Genomic DNA, 25,823 nt, shown 5'->3' with positions numbered 1-25,823 from the left:
CACCACCCCAGACAGGATTTTGTGTATTGGTCAGGTAGGGCTTGAAAGAAACCAGACATGCCTGAGGCTCACAAGGAGCCTCGGTGCATATGCCAGTTCAATCCGGTCCTGGGGCACACCAGTCCCGGGCCTGGGGCGAGCTGGACAAAGGATTGGGGGTGTAACCACCCCCCTTCCTGGTCCCACCCTTAGGGAGGGACCTAGCAGGTAGTCCGGCCCCTAGAATCCGCTTAAAGGTAGGAGCTGTGTCCTAAGACTTCAGACATCCTGGAATCAACTTGAAACTAAGAAGAAGACGGGAACTTCGACGCTCTGCCGCACAGAGGACTGAAGCCAATCTCCCCTGTGGTCAGGGAGTGACCACCTTGCTAACGCAAGCACCATCCAGCGAATCAACGTCTGCTTTGCCGCCGCCTCCCGCTGGAGCCCGAGCCCAGAGACTGACAAGACCTGGACCTCCAGACCTCTCACCGCCCGATCCACAGTCCCTGAGAAGAGGAGACCCGTGGAGGCACCGAGACACGTGGAGCCAGCCATCTTGAAAAGACCACGACAAGCTGCAAGCGCAACAACCGAGGCTCCCTCCGAGTTGTGCTTTGGGATCTGAGAAGCCCAACCCTCGAGCAGCATCTGCACCAAAGGTGAGCCCTCCAGCATCTCCACGATCTGCGTGGGGCCCTTCTGCATTTTGCCACTCAACGCGCCTAACCGGTTGCTGGCCGCTGGCTAGTGGCCATCTTGGCGACGAACTTCAAGAAATACACCACTGGTCTGGTTGCTCCAGACTGGCCCTTGCTCCCCTCCAAAGGAGCAATCCCTCTGACCTTGCTGGTCAGAGCCATCAGCTTATTTCGTTTTCCACAACAATTGCTTTTGCCAAGGCTTGTTTGCTTCGATCAAGTCGCCGACACCGCCGACAGCGAGAACCTGCGTGGGACAGCTCGTGACTCGACTCCTGGACGTCGTCGACCTTCAGGGACCACGTGGCTGCAGAGACAAGCTACACCTTCCTTCCTGTTTGCACCCAACATCGCCTGGTACCCACCTGGTGCCACGCTGGTCACTGGCTAGTGACTGTGAACACTGTCCCCTCTGCTTACAGGTCTTCAACATCTCCGATCCACTCTTGGATCCACCGCATCTCTTCCGGACCGGCCGCCTGCAGCATCTTTGTCCACAGGCTCCATTGAACAGATAGAAGAAACCCGACGCACTTCGACGCCTATGCACCCGCTTCCTGTGGGTGAGGTAAAGCTGGCACTCCGGTGCCCAAGTGTAGAGAATCATCTCTAGTGTCTGTGTTTCCAATCTTAAGTTCCTAGTCCATCCGGAAGATCCTCTTTGCAGTAACTTTGTACTTTTTACGCACCCATTGAAAACCTATGGGAGCTCGCGTGTGACTATTTGCTCTGCAAACGCAGCCCGTGGACCTCCTGGTCACTAACTGAAGTTAGCTCCTTGTAGGCCCAGCGATTCTAGAGGCCCTAGGCCTTTTCCCTTTTCTGTTCGTGGTACTTATACCACTATTTTAGTATATGGTTTCAGCGGCCACCAGGGCCTATCCATATAAAGTGCAACTTCTGTGTATTCTACTGTAATCTTGTTTAACGATTTGTGCTCCTGTGCTCATAAAGAGTCTAGGGGTTACTTTGAGAAATAAATACATATATATTTTGAATATATATCTTTGTGGTGTCCTTTCATTGGTGTAAAAGGGGGTTGCATTTGGTAAAACAGCTTGCTTAACACGTTTCACGAGTTTAGCCTCAAAGACTGCTTAGCCTACGCTAGCTAGTCCGAAAAGGTTGACTTACAACCACACCATAAGGGTTGCTTGGCATGGTACAAGGTGGTCACTTTAACTAGTGAACATCATATACCAGGCCAACTTCTCACATTGGTGAGCAGCGGTTGGATTTGAGCTTGCTGTGTTTTACCATTGTAATCTCTTGGTTACCAATTGAAAGATCACATAGGTACCTATAGGTACATATAAAACAAGATTAGATATACTTAAGTTCTACTGAACTTAGTTGTTGTAGAGCAAAGGGAGTAGCACACCCTGACTACAACTACTAGATAGGTTTAGTAGGTAAACCCAAGTGTAGGTAGATTGCAACACATCCACCCACACTTAAGAGCAATGGCTGGGGCAGAGGGGTCCAAGGTACCCATCTCTGTTGAGAGTGACCCCCAGAGGGCACCATCCATCTTTGCTACCCTAAATCAGAATGAGCTCAGGCATTTGGCAACTCTTAGAGGCCTTAAACAGCCCAAGAACCCTACCTCTGCTGAGCACAGAGAACTCTTACAGAATGATGAAAATCAGAAAGAGCTCGAGAAAGCTTCCCAGTTAGCCCCCTTAGGGACAGGAACAGGAGGCCCCCCTTCTGAGGATGCCACTGAAGTACCCATTTCCAATAGCCATCCCTTAGATGAGCACCATACTACAGAAGAGGAAAGTGGTGGGGATACAGATGTGAGTGAGGATGAAGGGAGAACTAGCCCAGTGCCAAGTGTTATACTTGGCCCAGCTAAACTAAGGCTATTGGGGACTGACAATGGGATCATCCCATTGGATCTCCCCAGTGGACTTAACCAGAGGTCTGGGAGGCAAAGGAATCACTCAGGTGAATCTAATGCTTCTCATACCTCTAGAGGCTCTCAAGGTCACTCCAGGAGAAGGATGACCACCCCTCAGAGGAGGGAGCATGAGGCCAGAATGCAGGAAGCCCAGCTGAGGATCAGGAAGCAGGAGCTAGAAGTAGCCCTGGTGGAAGAGAAACTGAACAAAGCTAGGCAACCTAGAGAGAGTGGGTCTATACCCACTGGTGGCAGCAATGTCCCTAGGGACAAATATAGGGTCTTTGACAATAGGAACCTGTCCAAGATTGTGCCCCCCTACAAAAGTGGGGATGATATTGCTGGAGCAGAGTTTTCTGTTAGAAAATTCTGGGGTTTTTGAAGCTCTGGCATGTCTATGCGTTTTATTAATTATTAATAATTAACAACTAATTATTAGTCTTGTGCAAGTGTGTTTCACTAATCAACCTGTTTGTCCTAACACAAGAGAAGGTTACACGAGGGTCAGCATGCGTGTGCTGTTTATGTATTCACAATAACGTGCAAGTTTTCATGTTTAAATGTTGCTGTGTGCTATTTATTTTGAGCACAAAACGCTGTCTGAATTAATGCTCTATATGTCGCAAAGCTAGATAAATGCATACACATAAGGGTGTTAGTGGGGTTAACACTGTTTAGTCATTATGATGTAGTAATCTTTATTTTGTCTCTTTAATTAAAGATGGTCTATTGTGGCCTATGGAGGCCTTCATGAAAATAACTGAGAATAATTTGAAGCCTGGCTGAGCTCTGGTACAGGCGAAATCTGTGATGTGACAAGGGAGACCCCTGCTGGAATTCGGTTACAGACAACTGACCGTAGTCCTCATATGGAAATTTCCGGGAGGACATCAGCAAGTTTGGAGGATCTCCAAAAGAAATGATTTGTCCTTGGTAAACGAAGAGCCTCAGAAAGAACTCTGTGTTAAAGCCGGTTTGCCGAGGGAAATGAACTTTAATAGTTTCAAATCTTTGGTTCCTGTTCCGAAGTTTGCGTATTATGACTTTTCCTGAGCGGAGATTTCAAGATGTTGCAAAGTTACATCCCTTCCTTCTCGTTCTGCTCAGTGCTACAATTTTACTTGTCAAATTCATGTGGGTTTCCATTGTATTTTGCATTATAAAATATGTTAGCTTAGGGAGGGCTCTCCCCACACTTTCTTTCGTCGCCTTGCTGCGTGAACTTGCGTTGCTGAGGACTGATGCTGAGGACCTTATCCTGAAAGACTTTTGAGAGACTGGTCCTGACCCGTTCTGACACTAGTTAGAATAGGTAACTATAAGAAATGATTTATTCTGATTTACTCTGACTAATTTTAGATAAAGCAATATAACTTTTAAATATGGTGTTGGTTGTTTCTTTACTTGTCATTTATTGAATTATGTTTGATTATTGTTTATAGATTGTTTATATTATGTTAGGCAACCACTAAACTGGTCCTATCGCCTAGATACAGATGCAGGGTGCTTTAGGAGTTTTCTTCCCACAGGTTTGCTGCTGGTAGAGTATTGGAGCGTATGTTAGTGAAATGGGCCCTAGCGTATGATGAATGTATGTGCGTGTAACTGTAAAATTACTCTATCTGTGGTAGTGGGCATATTTCTGATACCCTGATCTGTATCAATTTCTCTGGTAGCAGAGGATGGTTAGATGGTTGTCTTGATCCGATAAGATAAGATTGCTTGTAAATTAGCTTATTGATTATTGATCTATTTTGATGTTTTTGGTATATGTACTAATACTAAATGTTGGAGTCGTAATGTTGAGTTATATGTAGTGCTTCTGGAACTTGGAAGCTGGAAGCAGTTCCGTAGTAGGGCAGAGGAAGGTGTATATGCTGCTCTCGGGAAAGACGGGATTGTAAGGAATTACGTGTAACAATAGAAGTTGCGCGTTCACATTGTCTGGGTTCGGAATCGGTGACATTGTTGTATGTTACTATTAGACATTTCTAGTATATAAGGAGTGTGAATCATAGTAAAGGTTATCTGTGAAACTCTGGTCTTAAGTCCCAGGGATCCGTAAGGATTGCCGTTAAAGCTTATCGCGGGAGGAATAATAGGTATTCTCTGAGCTTGTTTGAGGAACTGAGGAGAGGTAAGCTGCTTAGTTGTTGTGAGTTATAATTCTGTACAGAGACAGGTTGTGCTGTTCTCGAGAAGCAGGATTCTGTGTGCATGTACTATATTTTTCTCGTATGAATGTGCGTGAATGCATATACATTTATTGATTGTAAGACTCTTTTGGATACGTCCTAGAGGAAACAGTTATGAGATGTATGTAAAATTGTTGACTCTTGAGAAATAGACACTCTTTTACTATTCTGTGGTTAGCGAAGCAGACAATGGAGATGTTTTTATGTTGTAACTAATAGATTTGTAGAAATTTTGACACACGAAGTCTACTGAGAGTTTTTGTAAAGGAGGGGTAGACGAGTGACAGAGACAGGAGACAGAGACTGCAGCGGCTGCTGACGTCAGAAGGTTCGCGCACTGATTGGATAGTAACTCAGAATAGGGTTCGCGCTAAGATTGGTGCGTTAGTGTGAGTCGCGCAGGGATTGGAAGAACTGTTTAGTGACGTAGACGCTCCATACGGAAAGAGTAGAGAGTTTGGTAAGCGTTAAAATGTATTACCAAGAAGAGAAAAAGAAGAAAACCTTCTTTGGAAAGGTTAAGAAGTGGTTTAGCAAGGATAAAGAGGTTAAGACAAGAGAGGGTGAGTTGCTACCTCCAGCGAAAACACCTGCATCCTTCATGGTTGCGAAATATGGATTACATACCTGTATATGGTTGCAGAATTGGGTCAGGTATACTAAAGAAGATGGTGTTTTAGCATTCCCAGAACATGGTTCATTTAATCTGGCCGTGTTGAGAAATTTACGGGAAAAGATGTTATGCTTAGATCCGAAGCCGAGACCTACACAGTTTGAGGCTTTAGTGGAATGGGAAGAGGAAGTTCATGACCAAGAAAAGCAAAGGTCTGGAGGGTACTACAGGTATATGTTTGGGAGGAGACATGATCGTGAGACACATCAGGATCGAATGAAAAGATGGCGAGATGCTACCATGTCAGATGGATTATATCCTATGAGAACAGTTGAAGCTTCGGCTCCTTCAGAAGAAAGGGTTTCTGAGACAGATAGGAGAAGATATGGAGAGTATGAGGATGAGGTCTTGAATGATATGATGTACAAGAGACCACCTCCGTATAGATCAGAATCGGAAGAGAGTACACCAGTTGTTTCTCCGATAAGAGATACAGTTGAGAAAGAAAAAATGACACCTGAATCAAGAAATAATAGTTCTTTCAGAGAGGAAAATGCCAGAAATGCCAGACAATTAGCAAAGACGACAACAGAACTGACTGAGAAAATTAGAGAGTTAACGATGAATATGGAAGCTGTTACAGTGCCTGTTACTATAGGTCCGGTAATTCCTATACTTGACGGACAGAGAGCAGGTGAAAATGGGCTGGTAGTTCCATATATTGCAAATAATTCAGCTGGTCCTTCAGGAGATTCAGGTAAAAGAACAGGGAGAAATGACCTGAGACAAACAAGACATGACACAGGTAATGAATTCATGGATATTAGTGATTCTAGTAGTTTAGGGATGGCAATTTTAGAACCGCAGAAAAAAATAGTTTCAGCGAGAAAAACTGCGGAAATAACAGTTGACGACCTAAATGACTGGATGAAGGTTCTTCAGAAAAAGGATAAAGATTCACAAGTTGTTGATGTGGTTAAATTACGTATAGAATTAGAAGAGCTTGTGACAGGAACAGTTCCGACAGAAATCCTGAAAAGTCATCATGATGGTGAATTATTGTTCATGTGCAAGAGCATAACATGGAGGGCAAGAAATACACATGATAGACTGAGAGCGATAGCAAATGAGCAAGGAGTTGACATTGATAAAGTAAAGGCTTTACAGAAAACGTACAGGATGGATTTCACAGAGAAGGACATAGAGAATTTGAATAATTCTGGTAGAACAGGACAAATTAAAGAAATGGTGGCATTATTGCGTAGATGGGGTGATGTGGAAAAGTGGAAGGATAGGTGGTATAAGAAAAGGGATGAATGTGAAGATAGAACAACTTTCTCAGCATTTCCAGTGAGAGAAAAAGAGAAACCAGTAGAGCAGTTTCCCATGAGAGAAATACCTGGAGGAGGATATGTACATGTTCCATGGACCAGACAGGATATTTTATCATTTACGAATGATTTCCCTCGATTGAGAGAAAAGCCCGTCGAGTGGTATAGGCAGGTAGACAGGTTTGTGAAATTGTCAAAAGTGCTGTGGGTTGACCTGAATAGTCTGTTTGATATAATTGTTCCAGCAGACTTGTGGACAGAGTGTAAAATAGTTGTGAGTTGGCCTAGTGAGGAATATCCAAGAGATCCAAAAACAGGGGCACCAGATCCATAAGTGATGAGGAAGTACGATCAGGTGATGGTATACCTGAAGAGTAAAGTTCCTCCAAAAGAGACAGACTGGGTTAAAATAGATCGAACACAACAGGAAGCAAAAGAATCAGTTCATGCTTTTTACGAAAGGCTGATACTGGCTTTTAAACAATTCAGTGGAGATGAACATCTGGGTGACAAAGATTTGAGTCATTTTGTATACAGATTTGTATATGGTCTTAGACCTGAAATTAGTGAGAGAATTTGTGAACACACAGTGGATTGGCAGAGTAAGAAAGTAGATGAGATTCTGAGACATGCAAAATATTTCAGTGATGAAATTGAAGCAAAACAAAGAAAGCTGAAGGAAAAAGCAATGTGGGCACAGGTGAAAGTTGCAGAAAGACAGGAAGCACAGTTGGTGGAACAGGCAAATAATCCAGGAAATAATACAGGAAATAGACCAAGATTTGCAGGTAAAGGAAGAGGAAGTCTTGAGGAAGCAAAGAAAAAGTTCCCGTGTCACAACTGTGGCCAACTGGGACATTGGAGGTCGGAATGTCCTAATCCACCATTAAATGAGGGTAAATCCTTAAATCAACAGGTGCAGAATGAAGGGAATAACCAGCAGCAACAGCAACAACAGCAGAAAGTTGTGAGACAGCAGCAGAGTCAAGAGCCAAAACCACCTTTACCGCAGAATAGAGGGGTACAAAAGTACAGTCAGGATTCGGGATTCTTCAATGATGAGCAGGTAAACAAACCAAGACGTACTAACAAAGTACAGCAGTACTTGTTAAAGAGTGAAGGGAGTGAGTCTGAAGGTGATTATTGACGGTGCCGAGGAGAGGAAGAGGAGTGCATACTTGGTGCAACTCTAGAAATAGACCAGGCAGGACCATTTGTGGATGGGAAAATTAATGAAGAGGGTGTTACTTTTTTAGTAGACACAGGTGCGACAAGATCAACTGTCAGGTCAACAGATGTTAGAAATCTTCCTCTCTCGGATGAAGCAATCCAAGTAGTTGGTGTAGCCAATACACAAATCAGAACACGTCTTACTGAACCAGTGAAAGTACAGATAGGGAAATTTTCAGACATGCACAGATTTATTGTCTGTGACACAAGCCCAGTGAACCTGTTAGGTAGGGATTTATTATGCAAGATGAACTGCACAATTTTCTGTACACCAGATGGAATAGCTTTTGAGACACCAGATGATGATGTTTTCTACCGGATGACTTTAGAAAATAGAGAAAGTGAATTAATTGGTACATTTCCAGTGTTCAATCCGGAGGATCTGCCTCAAGTGCTGAGAGACACAGTGAAAAGAGTAGTTTGGGATTTTACAGGAGAGGATGTGGGATTGATGAATAATGTAGATCCAGTGAAAATTGCAGTGAAAGAGGGAATTGCATATCCTAACATTCCTCAGTACAAAATGACACCAGAGATAATTGAAGGGATAACTCCTATAATTGAGAAAATGATTCAGCAAGGAGTCCTGAGAGAACTATTGAGTAGCCCGTGTAATTCGCCGATAATGGGACTAAAAAAGCCTAATGGCAAGTTCAGGATCGTGCAGGACCTGAGAAAGGTTAATCAGATTGTGGTGGCATGTTGTCCTATCGTGCCGAATCCATCGGTGATTCTGTATCAAATTCCACATGATGCTGAGTGGTATACAGTGATTGATTTGTGTCATGCATTCTTTTCAATTCCATTGCATCATGATAGCCAGCCAATTTTTGCATTTAGGTTTGGCCAGCGTATTTTAGCATGGTGTCGTATCCCACAGGGGTATACGGAGAGTCCTTCGATATTCAATCAGTTATTGAAAAGGTCGTTGGAAAGTCTGATCATGCCTGAAAGCTCAGTGCTAGTACAATACATTGATGACCTACTGGTGGCATCAAAGACACGTGAAGCTTGTGAAGTGGATACCATAGCTTTACTGAATCATCTGGCAGATGGAGGGTTAAAGGTATCCCCAGCCAAATTACAATTTTGCAAGAAAGAGGTGCATTATCTTGGACATAATATTGAGAAAGGTCTGAGAAAAGTGACTACTGACAGGATCAAAATAATCAGGGAAATGAAAGCTCCAAAAACCCAGAGAGAAGTGAGAATGTTCCTGGGTATGGTGGGATATTGTCGTCAGTGGATAATTAATTTTTCCCTGATAGCAAAGCCATTGATTAAATTGACAAAAAGTGACATGACAGATCCATTGGATCTGGATGCAGAACAATTGGCAGCATTTGAAGAGCTTAAAACAAAAATGTGTGAAGCTCCAGCTCTGGGTATGCCAGACTATGAAAAAGAATTTGAACTGTACTGTAGTGAGAGAAATGGATGTGCACTTTCAGTGTTAATCCAGAAACATGGACAATTGAGAAGGCCTATTGCGTACTTCTCATCGACACTTGACCCTGTAGCTGTGGGTTTACCAGGTTGTCTAAAATCTGTGGCTGCAACATGCAGAAGCCTGGAACAGAGTGAGGGAATCATAATGGGGTATCCTGTAAGGGTATTCGTACCTCACAATGTGGCAATTCTTTTGACAAGAAGCAGAACTCAGCATATGTCAAATAGTCGGTTGACTAAGTATGAAAAGGTGATTTTGGGAGCATCAAATGTGACTCTTGAAAGATGTATGAATGTGAATCCAGCAACACTTTTGCCGGATATTGAGAATGTGGGTATAAAGATGGAAAATGATCATGATTGTTTGGATGTGCTTGAGTACTGTACGAAACCAAGACCAGATATCAAGGATGTTCCCTTGCCTGAGAATGATCATGTGTTGTTTGTGGATGGATCATGCCTGAGAAATGATAATGGTGTGCTATGTGCAGCATATGCAGTGTGCAAAGTTTCAGAAGTTATGGAAGCATCACCATTGAAAGGAGTAAAATCTGCGCAAGTTGCTGAATTAGTGGCATTGATAAGAGCTTGTGAGATTGGGAAAGATTTGAGAACAACTGTGTTGACTGATAGTCAGTATGGATTTGGAGTGGTGCATGATTTTGGCCAACTGTGGCTACAAAGAGGTTTCTTGACATCGAGTGGAACTCCGATAAAGAATGCTGAGCTGATTGGGAAATTGCTTGAGGCGATACAGCTGCCTAAGGAGTTAGCAGTTGTAAAATGTGCAGCACATGTTTCAGGAGAGGATTTTATCACTGTTGGCAACAGGTATGCTAACGATGTGGCACAGTATTGCGCGAAATTAAATCAATCAATTAACAGGGAAAGAGAAAAGAAAGAAATGTCTTTCCCTTCTGTGATGTTTACTAATGTTCTAGAAACATGGGATGAAGTAAAACAGTTACAAGATGAGGCAGGAGAAGAAGAGAAACGAGATTGGGTTAAGGCAGGATGTGCTCCAAGAGAAACAGACCATGTTTGGGTCTACAGAGATGGCAGACCAGTGATGCCAAACTCAATTTTGTCGTCAATGGCAAGGATGTATCATGGCCAGGGACATCTGGGAAGAGACGCGATGATTAGGTCCTTTAAACAGACCTGGTACAATGCAAAGTTTAGAACAATTGCGGAAAGCATCTGTCAAAGGTGTTTAATTTGTCAGCAGTTTAACACTGGGAAAAAGACAGTGGTGAGTTTAGGGACAATTGGCAGAGAAGGAGGTCCTTTCACAAGGATGCAAATTGATTTCATTGAAATGCCCCAAGTGAACAGACTGAGGTATGTCCTAGTGGTAGTCTGTTTGTTTTCAAGGTGGGTGGAAGCTTACCCGACAAGGAGGAATGATGGATTAACAGTGGCAAAATTACTGTTGAGGGAGTTGATTCCTAGGTTTGGGTTTCCAGTTACAGTTGAGTCTGACAGAGGTAGACATTTTCAAAATGAACTCATTGGTTTGATTTGTGAAGCATTAAAAATACAGCAGAAGCTACATTGTGCATACCGACCAGAGGCTTCTGGTGTGGTTGAGCAGATTAATGGCACAATCAAAAACAGAATTGGAAAAATGTGCTTAGCCACTGGCATGAAATGGCCAGATGTTCTGCCTCTAGTCTTGATGACTATGAGATCTACTCCAGACAGAACTACAGGATTGCGTCCGCATGAAATCATTATGGGACGTGCAATGCGCCATGCATTCGTGCCTGTGAATAAATTGATGACAATAATGATGACATGATTTTGGATTACTGTAAAGGCCTGGCTGACGCAGTTCATTCTGTGTTTCACCAGGTTGGAGAAGAAGCTACCACACTTGAGAAGAAGCAAGCCCATGATCTGAGTCCAGGAGACTGGGTGAGGATTAAGGTGCACAGACGAAGAAATTGCTTGATTCCAAGGTGGGGAAGGCCGAGACAAGTTATTCTGACTACAACGACTGCAGTAAAGTGTGCTGGAGTGAGACACTGGGTACATGCAAGTCATACTCTGAGAATTCCAAGTCCGAGAGAGGGAACTGGTGAAGAGTATTATGAAGAGTCAGATTCTAGTGATGGTGAAGATCCTGAAGATACAGAATTAGTGAGAAAAGAAGCAGAGAGAGCTTCAAGAGATTCACTGCGAGTATCAGAAAGAAGATCAGATTCTGATTCTGTGAAAGAGCCTGAAGTTTCGAGTAGCAGTGGAGGAAAAAGAAAAGAAAAGAGAAAACACATTGAGACTACTCCTGAATCAGAAGAGGAGGAGATTGAAGAGCCGCTTGAGATTATTCTTGAAGAAACAGGGTCAGAAGAAGATAGAGAGGGACAGATTGCGGAAGACCCCCGAGGAGGTGTAGGGAACATTGATGAGGAGCTAGGTAAAGGGACAAATAGACAGCAAGAAGATTGCGTGTCGGAGACCCGAGGAGGGACAGAAGTAGGGAAGTCTCAAATAGTGGTGAAAGAATCTGTGAAAGAAAAGAAAACTGCTAAGAAACGAAAGCAAAGGGCAATTGAAACAGAATCGGATGATGAGAATGAACAAACAGAAGGTCGAGTTCTGAGAAAGAGAACTTCGATTGGAGAAAGGAGTGTTAAGGAAAAGCCGAAAAAGGTTGTGAAAGGAGATCGTTGGCCTAACAACAGAGTGAAAAGACTGAGATACAGGATAATAAGAGCAAATACATCGGGAGCTGAACAAGTGAATGAGGTATCCAGTCAAACTTCAAAGGCTGAAGAAGAGGAATCAAAGAGAACAAAGGAACCAGTAGAAATAAAAAGAGTTAAAAGACCCAACCAAAAGTACAGATCACCGGAATGGTCTTATGTGACACTGTCTGAAGAAGGAAAAGAAGAAACAGTGACTCAAGATAATCCGGAAGTGGTCTTGAGAGAAGTGGTTGAGGAAGATACTGGTGAAATCCTGAAAGTACTCTTGACTGACATTGGAGAAGAGTCAGATACTGAGGATTTGAATGTTGGAGATCTGATACAATTTGATGTTGAAGAAATTGGAGTGAAAAACGATGAGTATCCAAACTGAGTAAAAGAAGGATTCACTTGGACTGAGTGAACAGAAAGATCTTTGAAGAAGCTGAAGAGTTTGGAATAAACGTTGGAGATTTGAAGAGTTCTAATTTCAGTAGTGGAGTAGTAGAAGTTAAAGCAGAATGGCTAACATAGAGAATAATCAAAATAGATGTGCCTTCTTAAAAAGGTGGTGCAAGATGTGGTGCTGTTGTACTGGAATATTAATGCTTCTATGGGGTGTTTTAGTTTTATTAGTTACTTTTAAGGTTGAATTTGGGATGGACACAGAAAATATGACTAATATAGAGAAGAATTCACAAAAAGAAATTCCAATTAGAAATAGTTACATACACAAAGATAGGTCAATTAACAATTTTTCTAGTAATGTTTTTTCTAGACTGTTATATGAATATGTGAAGACAATGGAAGTGAGGGATTGCTATGTCTGCATGCAGTTACCTGCATCTGTTTCAGAGGGTGTTACTTATCACCATTTACCAGCTACATATGGTATTTCTTGTAGTATTTTAAGTAGTGTTTTTTATTTGTTAGGGAAAATAGATTATAAGATGTCTAACAGAGATAGTATTTTTGGGCATTTGCCAAAAACAAAGAACTGAATCCAGCTAAAGAAGCTAACACTTTTGGTGAGATTTTTATTGAAGAAAAAGGACTAACATTAGATTACATTTTTAAGAATAATTTAACTTGCAGTTTGAAAGAAGAGGAGAAAGCTTTCCTGGATATGGTAGAGGAAAGGAGAGTGAACATGCATGAGAAAGCAGGGAAATATGAAGTGAGTGAGACAATTTGGGACATTGAAATGGGAAAAGAGTTGAGAAATGGGGCTAGTCCAACTTTGGCTCTAGATGCACCGCAGAAGGGTAAACTATGCATTACCAGAAGGAAATCCCAATATGATACATATTTTGTGGGGACTAGTGAGTGTCATGATACATACTTCGTTGCGACTGGTTGGGGTTTCAGAGGTGGAGAAGATACAATTTTTCCAGGAGTGTACTATGTGTGTGGGAACAAGGCTTATTACAAGTTGCCTGACCATTGGTATGGCACATGTTATGTGGGTTTGGTTTTTCCTAAGATTTTTCATACAGATAAAATAAGTGATGTAGAAGATACTAACCTATTAAAACGTTTTAAGAGAGAAACTTGGTCTGAAATTGTGGGTGATATTTTTGGGGTTTTGATTCCAGCAGTGGGAATTTCTTTAAATGCTTATGGAATTCGGAAACTGTCCACAGTGGTTGATCGCTTATCGACAAATACCGCAGGAGGATTTCTTTTGGTAAATACGGAGTTAAGTGCCGTACGTGCCATGTCTATGCAAAATCGACTTGCCCTTGATATTCTTTTGGCTAAGGAGGGTGGAGTTTGTGGAATTTTGAAAGTTCAACATTGTTGCACTTACATTCCTGATGAAAGTAGAGACCTGAAGGTCTATATCAAAAATATTACTGATTTGCATGAAGACTTAGTACCACTTGAAACTGGGAGTTTATGGACTAAACTAGCTAATAAGATGATAGCTGTTAAGGATTTTATTGCAAAAATAGGTAGTACTATTATAGGTAGAATATTGTTTCCTTTGTCTTGTATAATTGTTGCTTTGCTGATACTGAGATTAGTGTGTGTGTGTTGTAAAAACAGGAGAGGGAAAGAGAAATTGAAAAATGAAAAGGAAAATAAGAATTCGAAATATTCGAAAAGAGAACCAGAAGAGATTGAATTAGAAGAATTGAGGGAGAGTGTTTATTTAGAGACTAGGAGAGATGATGAAAGAGTGACTGGTGTTTAATGTTGTGTAAGGGGAAAAGACATTTCTGATTTCTCCTAAAATGGGATTAAATTTTCACTAATTTTTTTTTGGGGTTTATTTGGTGATAAAATCACCAAAGGGGGGATTGCTGGAGCAGAGTTTTCTGTTAGAAAATTCTGGGGTTTTTGAAGCTCTGGCATGTCTATGCGTTTTATTAATTATTAATAATTAACAACTAATTATTAGTCTTGTGCAAGTGTGTTTCACTAATCAACCTGTTTGTCCTAACACAAGAGAAGTTTACACGAGGGTCAGCATGCGTGTGCTGTTTATGTATTCACAATAACGTGCAAGTTTTCATGTTTAAATGTTGCTGTGTGCTATTTATTTTGAGCACAAAACGCTGTCTGAATTAATGCTCTATATGTCGCAAAGCTAGATAAATGCATACACATAAGGGTGTTAGTGGGGTTAACACTGTTTAGTCATTATGATGTAGTAATCTTTATTTTGTCTCTTTAATTAAAGATGGTCTATTGTGGCCTATGGAGGCCTTCATGAAAATAACTGAGAATAATTTGAAGCCTGGCTGAGCTCTGGTACAGGCGAAATCTGTGATGTGGCAAGGGAGACCCCTGCTGGAATTCGGTTACAGACAACTGACCGTAGTCCTTATATGGAAATTTCCGGGAGGACATCAGCAAGTTTGGAGGATCTCCAAAAGAAATGATTTGTCCTTGGTAAACAAAGAGCCTCAGAAAGAACTCTGTGTTAAAGCCGGTTTGCCGAGGGAAATGAACTTTAATAGTTTCAAATCTTTGGTTCCTGTTCCAAAGTTTGCGTATTATGACTTTTCCTGAGCGGAGATTTCAAGATGTTGCAAAGTTACATCCCTTCCTTCTCGTTCTGCTCAGTGCTACAATTTTACTTGTCAAATTCATGTGGGTTTCCATTGTATTTTGCATTATAAAATATGTTAGCTTAGGGAGGGCTCTCCCCACACTTTCTTTCGTCGCCTTGCTGCGTGAACTTGCGTTGCTGAGGACTGATGCTGAGGACCTTATCCTGAAAGACTTTTGAGAGACTGGTCCTGACCCGTTCTGACACTAGTTAGAATAGGTAACTATAAGAAATGATTTATTCTGATTTACTCTGACTAATTTTAGATAAAGCAATATAACTTTTAAATATGGTGTTGGTTGTTTCTTTACTTGTCATTTATTGAATTATGTTTGATTATTGTTTATAGATTGTTTATATTATGTTAGGCAACCACTAAACTGGTCCTATCGCCTAGATACAGATGCAGGGTGCTTTAGGAGTTTTCTTCCCACAGGTTTGCTGCTGGTAGAGTATTGGAGCGTATGTTAGTGAAATGGGCCCTAGCGTATGATGAATGTATGTGCGTGTAACTGTAAAATTACTCTATCTGTGGTAGTGGGCATATTTCTGATACCCTGATCTGTATCAATATCCACAAGTGGATGACTGCTCTTGAGAGAGCCTGCAAAGTACAGCAGGTTCCTGAAGACCAGTGGGCAGCAATCTTATGGCTCTCCTTTGAAGGTAGAGACAGAGATAGACTCCTCACTGTTAGAAAGGAGGATGTCAGAAACTACAGAGCCCTGAAGAGTGTCCTGATGATGGGTTAGGCTTAACCACTGAACAGTACAGGTTAATGTTCAGAGATACCTAGAAGACACAGACTCAGGACTGGTCTGAATATGTGGAATGTGCCACTAAGGCTTTGGAGGGTTGGTTGCTGGGAAGTAAGGTATCTGATTATACAGGATTGTACAATTTGATGATGAGAGAGCAGATTTTAAGTAATTGTCAAAAACAGCTTCTCCATCAACACCTGGTAGACTCAGATTTGACCTCTCCCCAAGAATTGAGAAAGAGGGCAGATAAATGGGTCAGGACCAGGATCAGGCCTAAAAACCAGGGTGGTGACCAAAAGAAAGATACCACCAAGCCTCAAGAGAAGGGTGGGGATAAAGCAAAAAAGAAATCTTCCTCAGGGCCCCAAAACTCCACACAGGGTGGTGGGTCCCAAGCTCCCTCCTCTACCACAGCTAAAAAGCCTTACTGCCATGAATGTAAAATTCCTGGGCATTGGAAAACTGACAGCAGTTGCCCAAAGGCTAAAAACAAAACTGTTCCTCCAATTACTCCTGTCACACCACCTATTACTGTCAGCAGTAATCCCCCAGGTGGTGGGAGTGCCCCCAGAAATTTGGGTGGGTTTACTTGGGGAACACAGGGGGACCCTGGCTTAGCCAATTCCCCTACAGCAACTACTGTTGTCTGTGATGGTGGCATGGGGTTTGCCAACTTCACTGCCTGTCCCAACACTTTGGGTAGGTACAGACAGGAGCCCTACATCAATGGTACAAAAGCTGAGGCCTACAGAGACACTGGAGCTAGCGTCACGATGGTGGCCCATTGGCTAGTTCCCTCTGAGCAGCTTTTGCCTGGTTTCTCCTACCAGGTGACTAACATTGATGGCAAACAGAACAGTCATCCCATGGCAGAGGTATGTCTCAGCTGGGGAGGGGTCACTGGCCCTAAAAGGGTGGCAGTGTCCCCAACCTTGCCTGTAGACTGCTTACTGGGGAATGACTTAGAACTCTCAGCTTGGGCTGGAGTTGAACAAGACACCCATTCTAAAATGGTAGGCCTTCCACAAGAGGGTAGTGGGGTTGTGCCATTCACAACCCCTGTCCAAATAGATTTCCTCCCTGGAAAGGTTGGAAGGGCAGTGGTAGCCACAGCCCAGGCACAGACAGACTTCCCTGTAGAGACTGGCAGAGCTGTGACAGTCACAGCTCAAACACAAACTGAGTGCCCCCCTGAAAGGGTTGGCAAGGCTGTAATGGTCTCAGCCTATACTCAGACTGACATAGGTGTAGTGAAGCCTGAAACTATGGATCACTCCACACAAACAGAGAGTAGTGGGGAGGAAGAAAAGTCTCCCTCTCCCCAGACATTAGGAAAAGGTCAGCCTCCTCAGGGATCTGACCTCACCCCTTGTGAAGGAACTGCCCCAGAGGTAGCCAGGCCTGGCCTGGCAGAGCCTCTGATGTCAGTGGCCCCTTCCAAGGTGGGACCCAGTCTGGTGCAGGTAGCCTGCCTCTCTCTACCCTGCCTCAGTCAGCCCAGGGCTGCAGAGGTCAGGGAGGCCAGTGGACCCCCAGAGGGCCCCTGTCCACAAGAACCCCCCCATCAAAAGAATGAGGATTGCCTGGCTAGTAGCCCTAGTCAGGTGATGGGTAAAAACATTCCTGAGGGATCTCCTTTACAGGTAGTTAGGGACCTCCCCCAGGGGGATTCTGTTGGGCACAGGCAAACATGGGACCTTAGGGCCCCAGACCTGACCTGTCCCTCCAGTAAGCCCACAAAGGGGACCCAGCCTCCAGCTTTAGGTAGCCAGAGGCTGACCCTGAGAGCACAGTGCAACTCAGTTAAGGAAAGAAAGGCATCCATGGTGGAGGGGGATTGGAGGAAGGTGAGGCCTCACTTTGAGGACACTCACTTCAGTACTCCATCTCAACACCAGCCTTTTACTTTGCCAAGTGCAACAACCGAGGCTCCCTCCAAGTTGTGCTTTGGGATCTGAGAAGCCCAACCCTCGAGCAGCATCTGCACCAAAGGTGAGCCCTCCAGCTTCTCCACGATCTGCGTGGGGCCCTTCTGCATTTTGCCACTCGATGCGCCTAACCGGTTGCTGGCCGCTGGCTAGTGGCCATCTTGGCGACGAACTTCAAGAAATACACCGCTGGTCTGGTTGCTCCAGACTGGCCCTTGCTCCCCTCCAAAGGAGCAATCCCTCTGACCTTGCTGGTCAGAGCCATCAGCTTATTTTGTTTTCCACAACAATTGCTTTTGCCAAGGCTTGTTTGCTTCGATCAAGTCGCCGACACCGCCGACAGCGAGAGCCTGCGTGGGACAGCTCGTGACTTGACTCCTGGACGTCGTCGACCTTCAGGGACCACGTGGCTGCAGAGACAAGCTACACCTTCCTTCCTGTTTGCACCCGACATCGCCTGGTACCCACCTGGTGCCACGCTGGTCACTGGCTAGTGACTGTGAACACTGTCCCCTTTGCTTACAGGTCTTCAAAATCTCCGATCCACTCTTGGATCCACCGCATCTCTTCCGGACCGGCCGCCTGCAGCATCTTTGTCCACAGGCTCCATTGAACAGATAGAAGAAACCCGACGCACTTCGACGCCTATGCACCCGCTTCCTGTGGGTGAGGTAAAGCTGGCACTCCGGTGCCCAAGTGTAGAGAATCATCTCTAGTTTCTGTGTTTCCAATCTTAAGTTCCTAGTCCATCCGGAAGATTCTCTTTGCAGTAACTTTGTACTTTTTTACGCACCCATTGAAAACCTATGGGAGCTCGCGTGTGACTATTTGCTCTGCACACGCAGCCCGTGGACCTCCTGGTCACTAACTGAAGTTAGCTCCTTGTAGGCCCAGCGATTCTAGAGGCCCTAGGCCTTTTCCCTTTTCTGTTCGTGGTACTTATACCACTATTTTAGTATATGGTTTGAGCGGCCACCAGGGCCTATCCATATAAGGTGCAACTTCTGTGTATTCTACTGTAATCTTGTTTAACGATTTGTGCTCCTGTGCTCATAAAGAGTCTAGGGGTTACTTTGAGAAATAAATACATATATATTTTGAATATATATCTGTGTGGTGTCCTTTCATTGGTGTAAAAGGGGGTTGCATTTGGTAAAACAGCTTGCTTAACACGTTTCACGAGTTTAGCCTCAAAGACTGCTTAGCCTACGCTACCACTAGGGCAGCTAGTCCGAAAAGGTTGACTTACAACCACACCATAAGGGTTGCTTGGCATGGTACAAGGTGGTCACTTTAACTAGTGAACATCATATACCAGGCCAACTTCTCACATCTACATTTGCGCCATACTCACAGTTTGCTGCCAAAACTCTAAGAGCTGCAACACATTCTTCTATGGTTTCATCAGGAAGTTGTTTCCTTTTGTGAAAATAATGTCTTTCAATTAAAACATTAGGTTCATCCTCAAATTATTTCTCTAGTCTTGCTACAGCTTCCTTATAAACATTCCATCCATCTCCTCCACTACTGGGTGGTGCTATGGGGATGAGATTCTTGAATATTTCAATTGCTGCCGTGCCTAGGAAACTAAATACATTTGCTTTCAATCTTTCAGGTGAAAATGTAGTGCCATCAATGGCTATTATGTAGTTTTCAAATGATTCAAACCATTTCTTCCATGGCAATTTTGGTTTCCCTGGAATCTGCAAAAATATGGCAGGCTGATTACAAATTTGAGAAGCTGCCATTTTCAAATTAAAATTTAGTACGTACATTTTTTTTTTAACTACACTGTATAGTGGATTAAGTACACATATCACTCAAATAAAGTGTGCATATCACTGTAGAAGAAACATGGACAAATAATTATACAGGAAATGCCCAAGTAATATTATCACAAACGTGTGCAAATCACTGTTGTAAAAGTTAATGAGAAATGTTCCTTATTAAACATGTACCTCAATATGGTACCATTAGAACTTTACTTAAAACCTCCAACCTTCTAGTAAGTGAGCGAATCACTGATTGTACTCAAAGTGTGCGAATCACTGGATCCACAAGTAATATTTAAAACACACCACAACTGAAGCTAGTCAGCGCGAAGAACTGAAATGTTCCAGAAGAAGCCGCAGTAAGCCTTGCTGTAACGGATCACAGCGTTTCCGAATGCAAAGCTGGTTGTGGAAAATCCAACAACATTAAAATGGCCTCCAGGTGACGTAAAAAGTGCAAAACGTCCTCCCAAGATGGCCGCCAGTGATGTGAGCTGCGTAGAGGCACATCTGACACGTCAGCGCATAGGTAACTCGGCAACAATCGTCAGGGAGAGACGTCACAAGGATCACTCGCGTGAACAGCTCAGAGCGCGTTGCAAGACTATAGCGCGAGCAATGTCACGAGCGAGCAACAGATCCTTCAAGTAATAATTTCAAATTACAGTACCTTGACTTTAGACGAGGAAGTAGCCGTGAAGAAAGTGTAGAATCATGAAGAATACCTCAACGAATATATTTCAAATTTGTAGAAAAGGTAACTTAAGGGATTCTTTCTCAGGTTAAAAAAAAATGCAGTGGGTCGGCACAGATTATTAAAAACCAATCGTCGCCATTGTAATGAAGCGAGGAATCCGTGGTTTATATAAAAATGATTCTTCTTTATTTAAAGTACCATGAAAGGACCCACTGGTGCAAGAGCCAAGGCATCCAACTCAGTCAACCTCCAACCGCTTCTCAGCCTTTCAAACACAAGCTCTTGCACCAGTGAATTCCATATTACACATGTAAATTCCAAATGACATACACAATAAGGTAGTGACATAAGTAACTCTAAACTCTATAATAGAGATAAAGAAAAGACACAATACCACAAGGTTGCTTGTTTTCTAGTTGTGGGAGGACGTGACCTGGCAGTTCGGTCTGGACTGTACCCATTGAAGCAGGGTTAAGGCAGATTTGCCTATGGCTAGGTCCAAACTGAGATGGCGTGGTGGCAGTAGCGTAACGATAATTGAGGGGGCCCCCCTGCAAGGTGCGTGGAGGGGCCACCTCCGGACTCTATCAGGAGCTCCCCGGCCGAAGTGTAGTGCTGAGGGGGCCCCCTGGAGCTTAGGGCCCCCCCCCCGCACTGCGGGGGATGTGGGGGCCTGTGTTACGCCCCTGCGTGGTGGGCAAAAAACGGTGGCTTGGGATGCAGCCTGAGTAATCCCCAGTGGCTGAGATTAATTCAAGCATTCCATCCATCACTTTATGTTTTGAAGCACTAAGAGGAACGGATATACCCAGACGTGGGACCCGTGCTCACTGTGCCACTGGAATTGGGCTATACCTGGCAGACAAGCACATAATATGGGTAAAACTGGTCCTGGGTTGCTTGTTTTCTAGTTCAGGGAGGACTTGGCCTGGCAGTTTGGGCAGGACTGATCCCATTGGAGGAGGGTCAAGGTTGATTTGCATATGGTTGGGTCCAAATGGAGGGGGCATGGTATGAATTGTGATGTGGCCCTGAGCGATCAGCAGTGGCTGAGATTAATTCAAGCATTACATCCATCACTTTGTGTTTTAATGCATCATTCCAAAAACCATAAGTAAGCACCATGAAAAATCGAAGTCTCGCTCTGTGGAGAAGAAAACATTCTGAGGCTTTACCATAAAATGTGCATTTCTCAAACTGTTAGCAGAGCATTATTCACACTTGCTTACAGCACTTGAATCAATTTTTGGTCAGCATAAATAACTCTATACAAATAAAACATCTCCACTTCCCAGTCTGATCCAGTGCTGGAAACTGTTTAGGGGGAAGCAGAGGTCCCTTATGTTGAGACCTACCTTGTAGGTGTGCTGCCGGCTTCTCTGGACTGCTGGCTTCGTGTCTCCTTGCCAGGAGGTAGGAGGCTGCGGAACAAAACAACATGATGTTAAACATGGGGTGCAGCGCGGCAGGTGTCTGTCCCTTACAGATTCTCAGGCATCATCTTATCAACAGTGCAGCATTTGCTCCTAGCGCTGGCTGCCACAAACCAGCACCCTGAGCACCCATCTCATCACTGCCCCTACAATTCAATTTTATTCTCTTCAATTATTCAAATTGTTTTTTCCCTTCAAATCTGATGCCAGCTTAATCTAGGGTTCCTTGTTTGCCGATATCGATGGACACACACAGGCCCAGTGTTATGTCCTGGGGTATTATTTATATATTAATTGTCTCGTGCCTTACTTGTGTTCCTCGTGGGACTGTCCACGAGAGGGGGGAGATTCTAGAGTGTGGGGAAGTTAGATTGTATGTCAAGGAGAGAGCGGAGGCGTTACTCTGCTGATGCCGTGTATCTTGAAATAAATACTTAAAAGGATTCCTGTCTCCGACCCTGACTTTACAATTGGCGACGAGTTGTAAAGGAAGAACCTACGTGTCAAGCTTCCTGCCGTATTGCTGATTTACGAGCATTTATCCGTTCCTGCTATGCGTGTGGTTTCCGCTCATCATAAAGAAAGAATATACTTTCACTGAAGACAGAAGTCTTTCACTGAAGACGGAAGATACCACAGGTCGTATCCTCTTTTGGAAAAAAGGGAACTTTTACTTACTATTTCTCTCCTTTTGGCATGTTTTCGTTTAAAAAACTATCGTTCCACCACGAGCGCCCTTAACTGCCGCGCCTCGCACTTCGGAGCGTCAGCAGAGTTCGCCTTCCCCTTCAGTCACGTCCTTGCTGTGACGTGTAAGTTCACGTTGCGTGAACCCAGCGTGCCACCATTTTGGATTTTCTTAAAGGAGCCACGTATTTTCATGAAAGCAACACTGTATTTCTTATTCACGGTGATGCGCACACCTTAATACAAGCGCATCAAAGACTCCTATTGCTTTTGCAGTGCACAGTCAACGCTTACGGTGATGTGCACACCAAGTTGTTTTTTAAAAACAATTTTCTGCATTTTACTTTCCCTTTACATCTTTCTATGAGAGTAACTGCACATCCTCTCTTTTCTTCAAGCAATTGGTAGTGTGAACATCTTCATCTTCATTATTAACTTTAACAGTAACAGCACATTTTCCCAGTTATTCAAACAACTCGGTGATGTGCACACCTTTACCGTCCTTATTCTTATAAATAATTTTTGAGCAATTAATTGAGCAAACCTTCACGTTACTTGCTCAATTGATTTTTTTAAATATATTTATTTATTACATAATTTTTTTTTATTTATTTCCTTGTTTTTGGATATTACCTTCAGCTAATCTTCAACATGACGAGTCAAAGTTACTCTATTCAGCCTCCTCAAGCATTCTGGCCCGCCGGTTCTGAACCATGCATGAAGTGGTCGCAATGGAAGGCGTATTTTCTCAACTTTATGGACACTATTGATGAAGACGGGAAAATGACACCACAGAGGAAGAAGAAACTTTTGTTGCATTCCGTTGGGCCAGGGGGGTTAAAAGCTTATGAGGAAATGACTAAAGCCTTAGGTGGTGGGGACGCAAATGTGTTTGATGCAATTGTAAATGACTTTGATACATATTTTGCACCTAAAGTCTGCATTGGAATTTTAAGATTTAAATTCTTTCACAGGAAACAAGAAGCCAATGAAACAATAGATGAGTATGTTTCAGCTCTGAGGAAACTTGCAGATGACTGTAAGTTTGATCATTTGGTCGATCAATTCATCAGAGATCAGGTAGTGATGCATAACAAAGATCCTGCTGTCCAAGACAGATTATGGATTAACGGTGATGCTGAGTTAAAAGATATTCTAAGCATAGTGAGAAAGGCTGAAATGTCCAGTCGTAGTGCTCAGTTACTTAAACGCGATAGTGCTATTGCAGAGAGCTCTGCAGAAGTTGTTAGCAAAATTAAAACAAATTCGCTCCCTTCTAAATCTAATAACTGTTAAAATTAAAAATGACACTACAGTTAAAAAAAAGGAGTACAACCGGGGCAGCAATTTTAGATGTTACCGATGTGATAGTCCTTCACATTTAGCTTTGTGTAGAACATGTCCTGCTTTAAGGCAACGATGCTCGAATTGTGGTATTGTGGGCCATTTTACTAAAGTCTGCAATAGGAAAAAGAAAGAGAAGGTTAAATGTCTTGATGAAGTTGATTATGACTCTAGTGAATGTGAGGACAATATAAAAAAACTTACCATTAATGACTCTAGTAGTTCACAAAACATGGATCCTAAGGAACTATTCATTTGGAACATTTATGATAATAGTGATAAAATTCTTAAAAAGCCATTATGTTCCATGCTCATAGGTGGTATTTCTGTACAAATGTATGCGGATTCAGGTTCACCGTATACGATAGTAGATGAAGAGACGTGGAAATCTCTTTTTGCGCCACGTTTAGGCAATAAACTCCTAGAACCTGACATTCAACCAGTGGAGTTTTCAGGTGAAAAAATTGACATGGTTGGGTACAGGTCATTGCTGTTTGTCTTTAAGAATCGACAGACTACTAGCAAATTATATGTTGCCAAGAAGGGACCTTCAGTGTTAGGTTGGAAGGATCAAGGGAAACTGGATATAATGCTCAACCCCAACAGTCCAGACCCGGTTATGGTACTTAATGAAGACAATTTGTTTTGTAAAAGTTTGCTAGAGAAATTTCCAAAAGTTTTTAGTGGGAGTATACGGAACCTGAATGATTTTGAACATCGCATTATATTGAAATCGGATGCTTGTCCGAAAATCCACAAAGTGAGGCAGATTCCCGTTCTTCTCAGAAATTATGTGGAGAAAGAACTAGAGAAGTTAGTCAAGGCAGACATCATTGAGTGTATTGAATCCGCTGAATGGATTTCTCCGATTGTTGTGGCAAGACGTAGCAATGGAAATTTAAGATTGTGTGTTGACCTAAGACATCTAAATAACAATATTATCGTAGATAAATTTCCTCTTCCAAAGATTTCGGAAATGTTGTCCTTAGTGAAAAAAGCAGAATGGTTTTCCACTATAGATCTTTCTGCCGCTTACCATCAGATTTCCCTTGCAGAGGAGAGTAAAGCGTTAACAGCTTTTATCACCCCTTTTGGGTGTTTTCAGTACAAAAGGCTTCCTTTTGGTTTAGCCTCTGCTGCCGCTATTTTTCAAAGGCTGATGTATCACTTATTTGGTCAAATTAAAAATGTAAGATGCTTTCAGGATGACATTCTTGTGTTTGTAGCCAATAGGGAAGAACATGATAGAATCCTTGATGAAGTCTTAACTATTTTGGAGTCCAAGGGTTTGACAGTTGAGCATTCCAAGTGTAACTTCGCTGTGAAATCTATCACTTACTTAGGTCACACCATTAGTAAAGAAGGTATTTCTCCCAAACGTTCTCTAATAGAGGCTATTTGTGATGCACCAAACCCCACGAACAAAGAAGAAATTCGGTCTTTTCTAGGTTTAGCTGAATTTTATTCCAGATTTGTAAGGAATTTTTCCGCAAGAATGTTCTTCATTAGACAACTCCTCAAGAATAATGTAAGGTTTTTATGGAGTGAAGAATGCCAGTCTGAATTTGATAACATCAAACGAGCCATTGTAGATGCCCCAGCTCTGAAGGGATTTGACCCTGATTTAGACAATATTGTCACGGTAGACGCAAGTAACAAGGGGCTAGGTGGCGTTTTGTCTCAAATAGGACCAGAAGGGAATGAGAACATTGTTGGTTATGCTTCTCGTGCTTTGTCTCCTTCTGAAGAGAAATTTTCCGTTATTGAGAAAGAGACCCTTGCATGTGTTTGGGCAATGGATCATTTTCGATCTTTCATTTGGGGAAAGTATTGTTTGATACGTACTGACCATAAACCTTTGGTTAAACTTTTGACAACGGAAGGGATATTGAATGCCTCGGCTTGAATCGCTAGATTGTCATTGAGGCTACAGGACTACATTTATCAGATTGTTTATGTTCCTGGGAAAAAGAACGTCGTTGCGGATTTCTTGTCGAGACTACCCATTGAAATGCATGAGTGTGATTCTTATGATTCGGATGATGAACAAGT

General features: G+C 42.9%; 1 protein-coding gene across 1 annotated transcript in view; it reads right to left on the bottom strand.

The window, feature by feature from the left end:
* LOC146869444 (lymphotoxin-alpha-like) overlaps positions 1-25,823 on the bottom strand; it is a 78,086-nt gene that overhangs the window by 39,900 nt on the left and 12,363 nt on the right. The window contains exon 3 of the mRNA XM_085599848.1: positions 21,663-21,728. Within this exon, the coding sequence (XP_085455974.1) occupies positions 21,663-21,728 (66 nt within the window). The remainder of the gene's footprint in view (positions 1-21,662; positions 21,729-25,823) is intronic.

This window comes from Triturus cristatus, chromosome 1_1 (genome assembly GCF_964204655.1).
Source record: "Triturus cristatus chromosome 1_1, aTriCri1.1, whole genome shotgun sequence".
Taxonomy (NCBI): Eukaryota; Metazoa; Chordata; class Amphibia; order Caudata; family Salamandridae; genus Triturus; species Triturus cristatus.
This window is presented reverse-complemented; position numbering and strand designations above follow the sequence as displayed.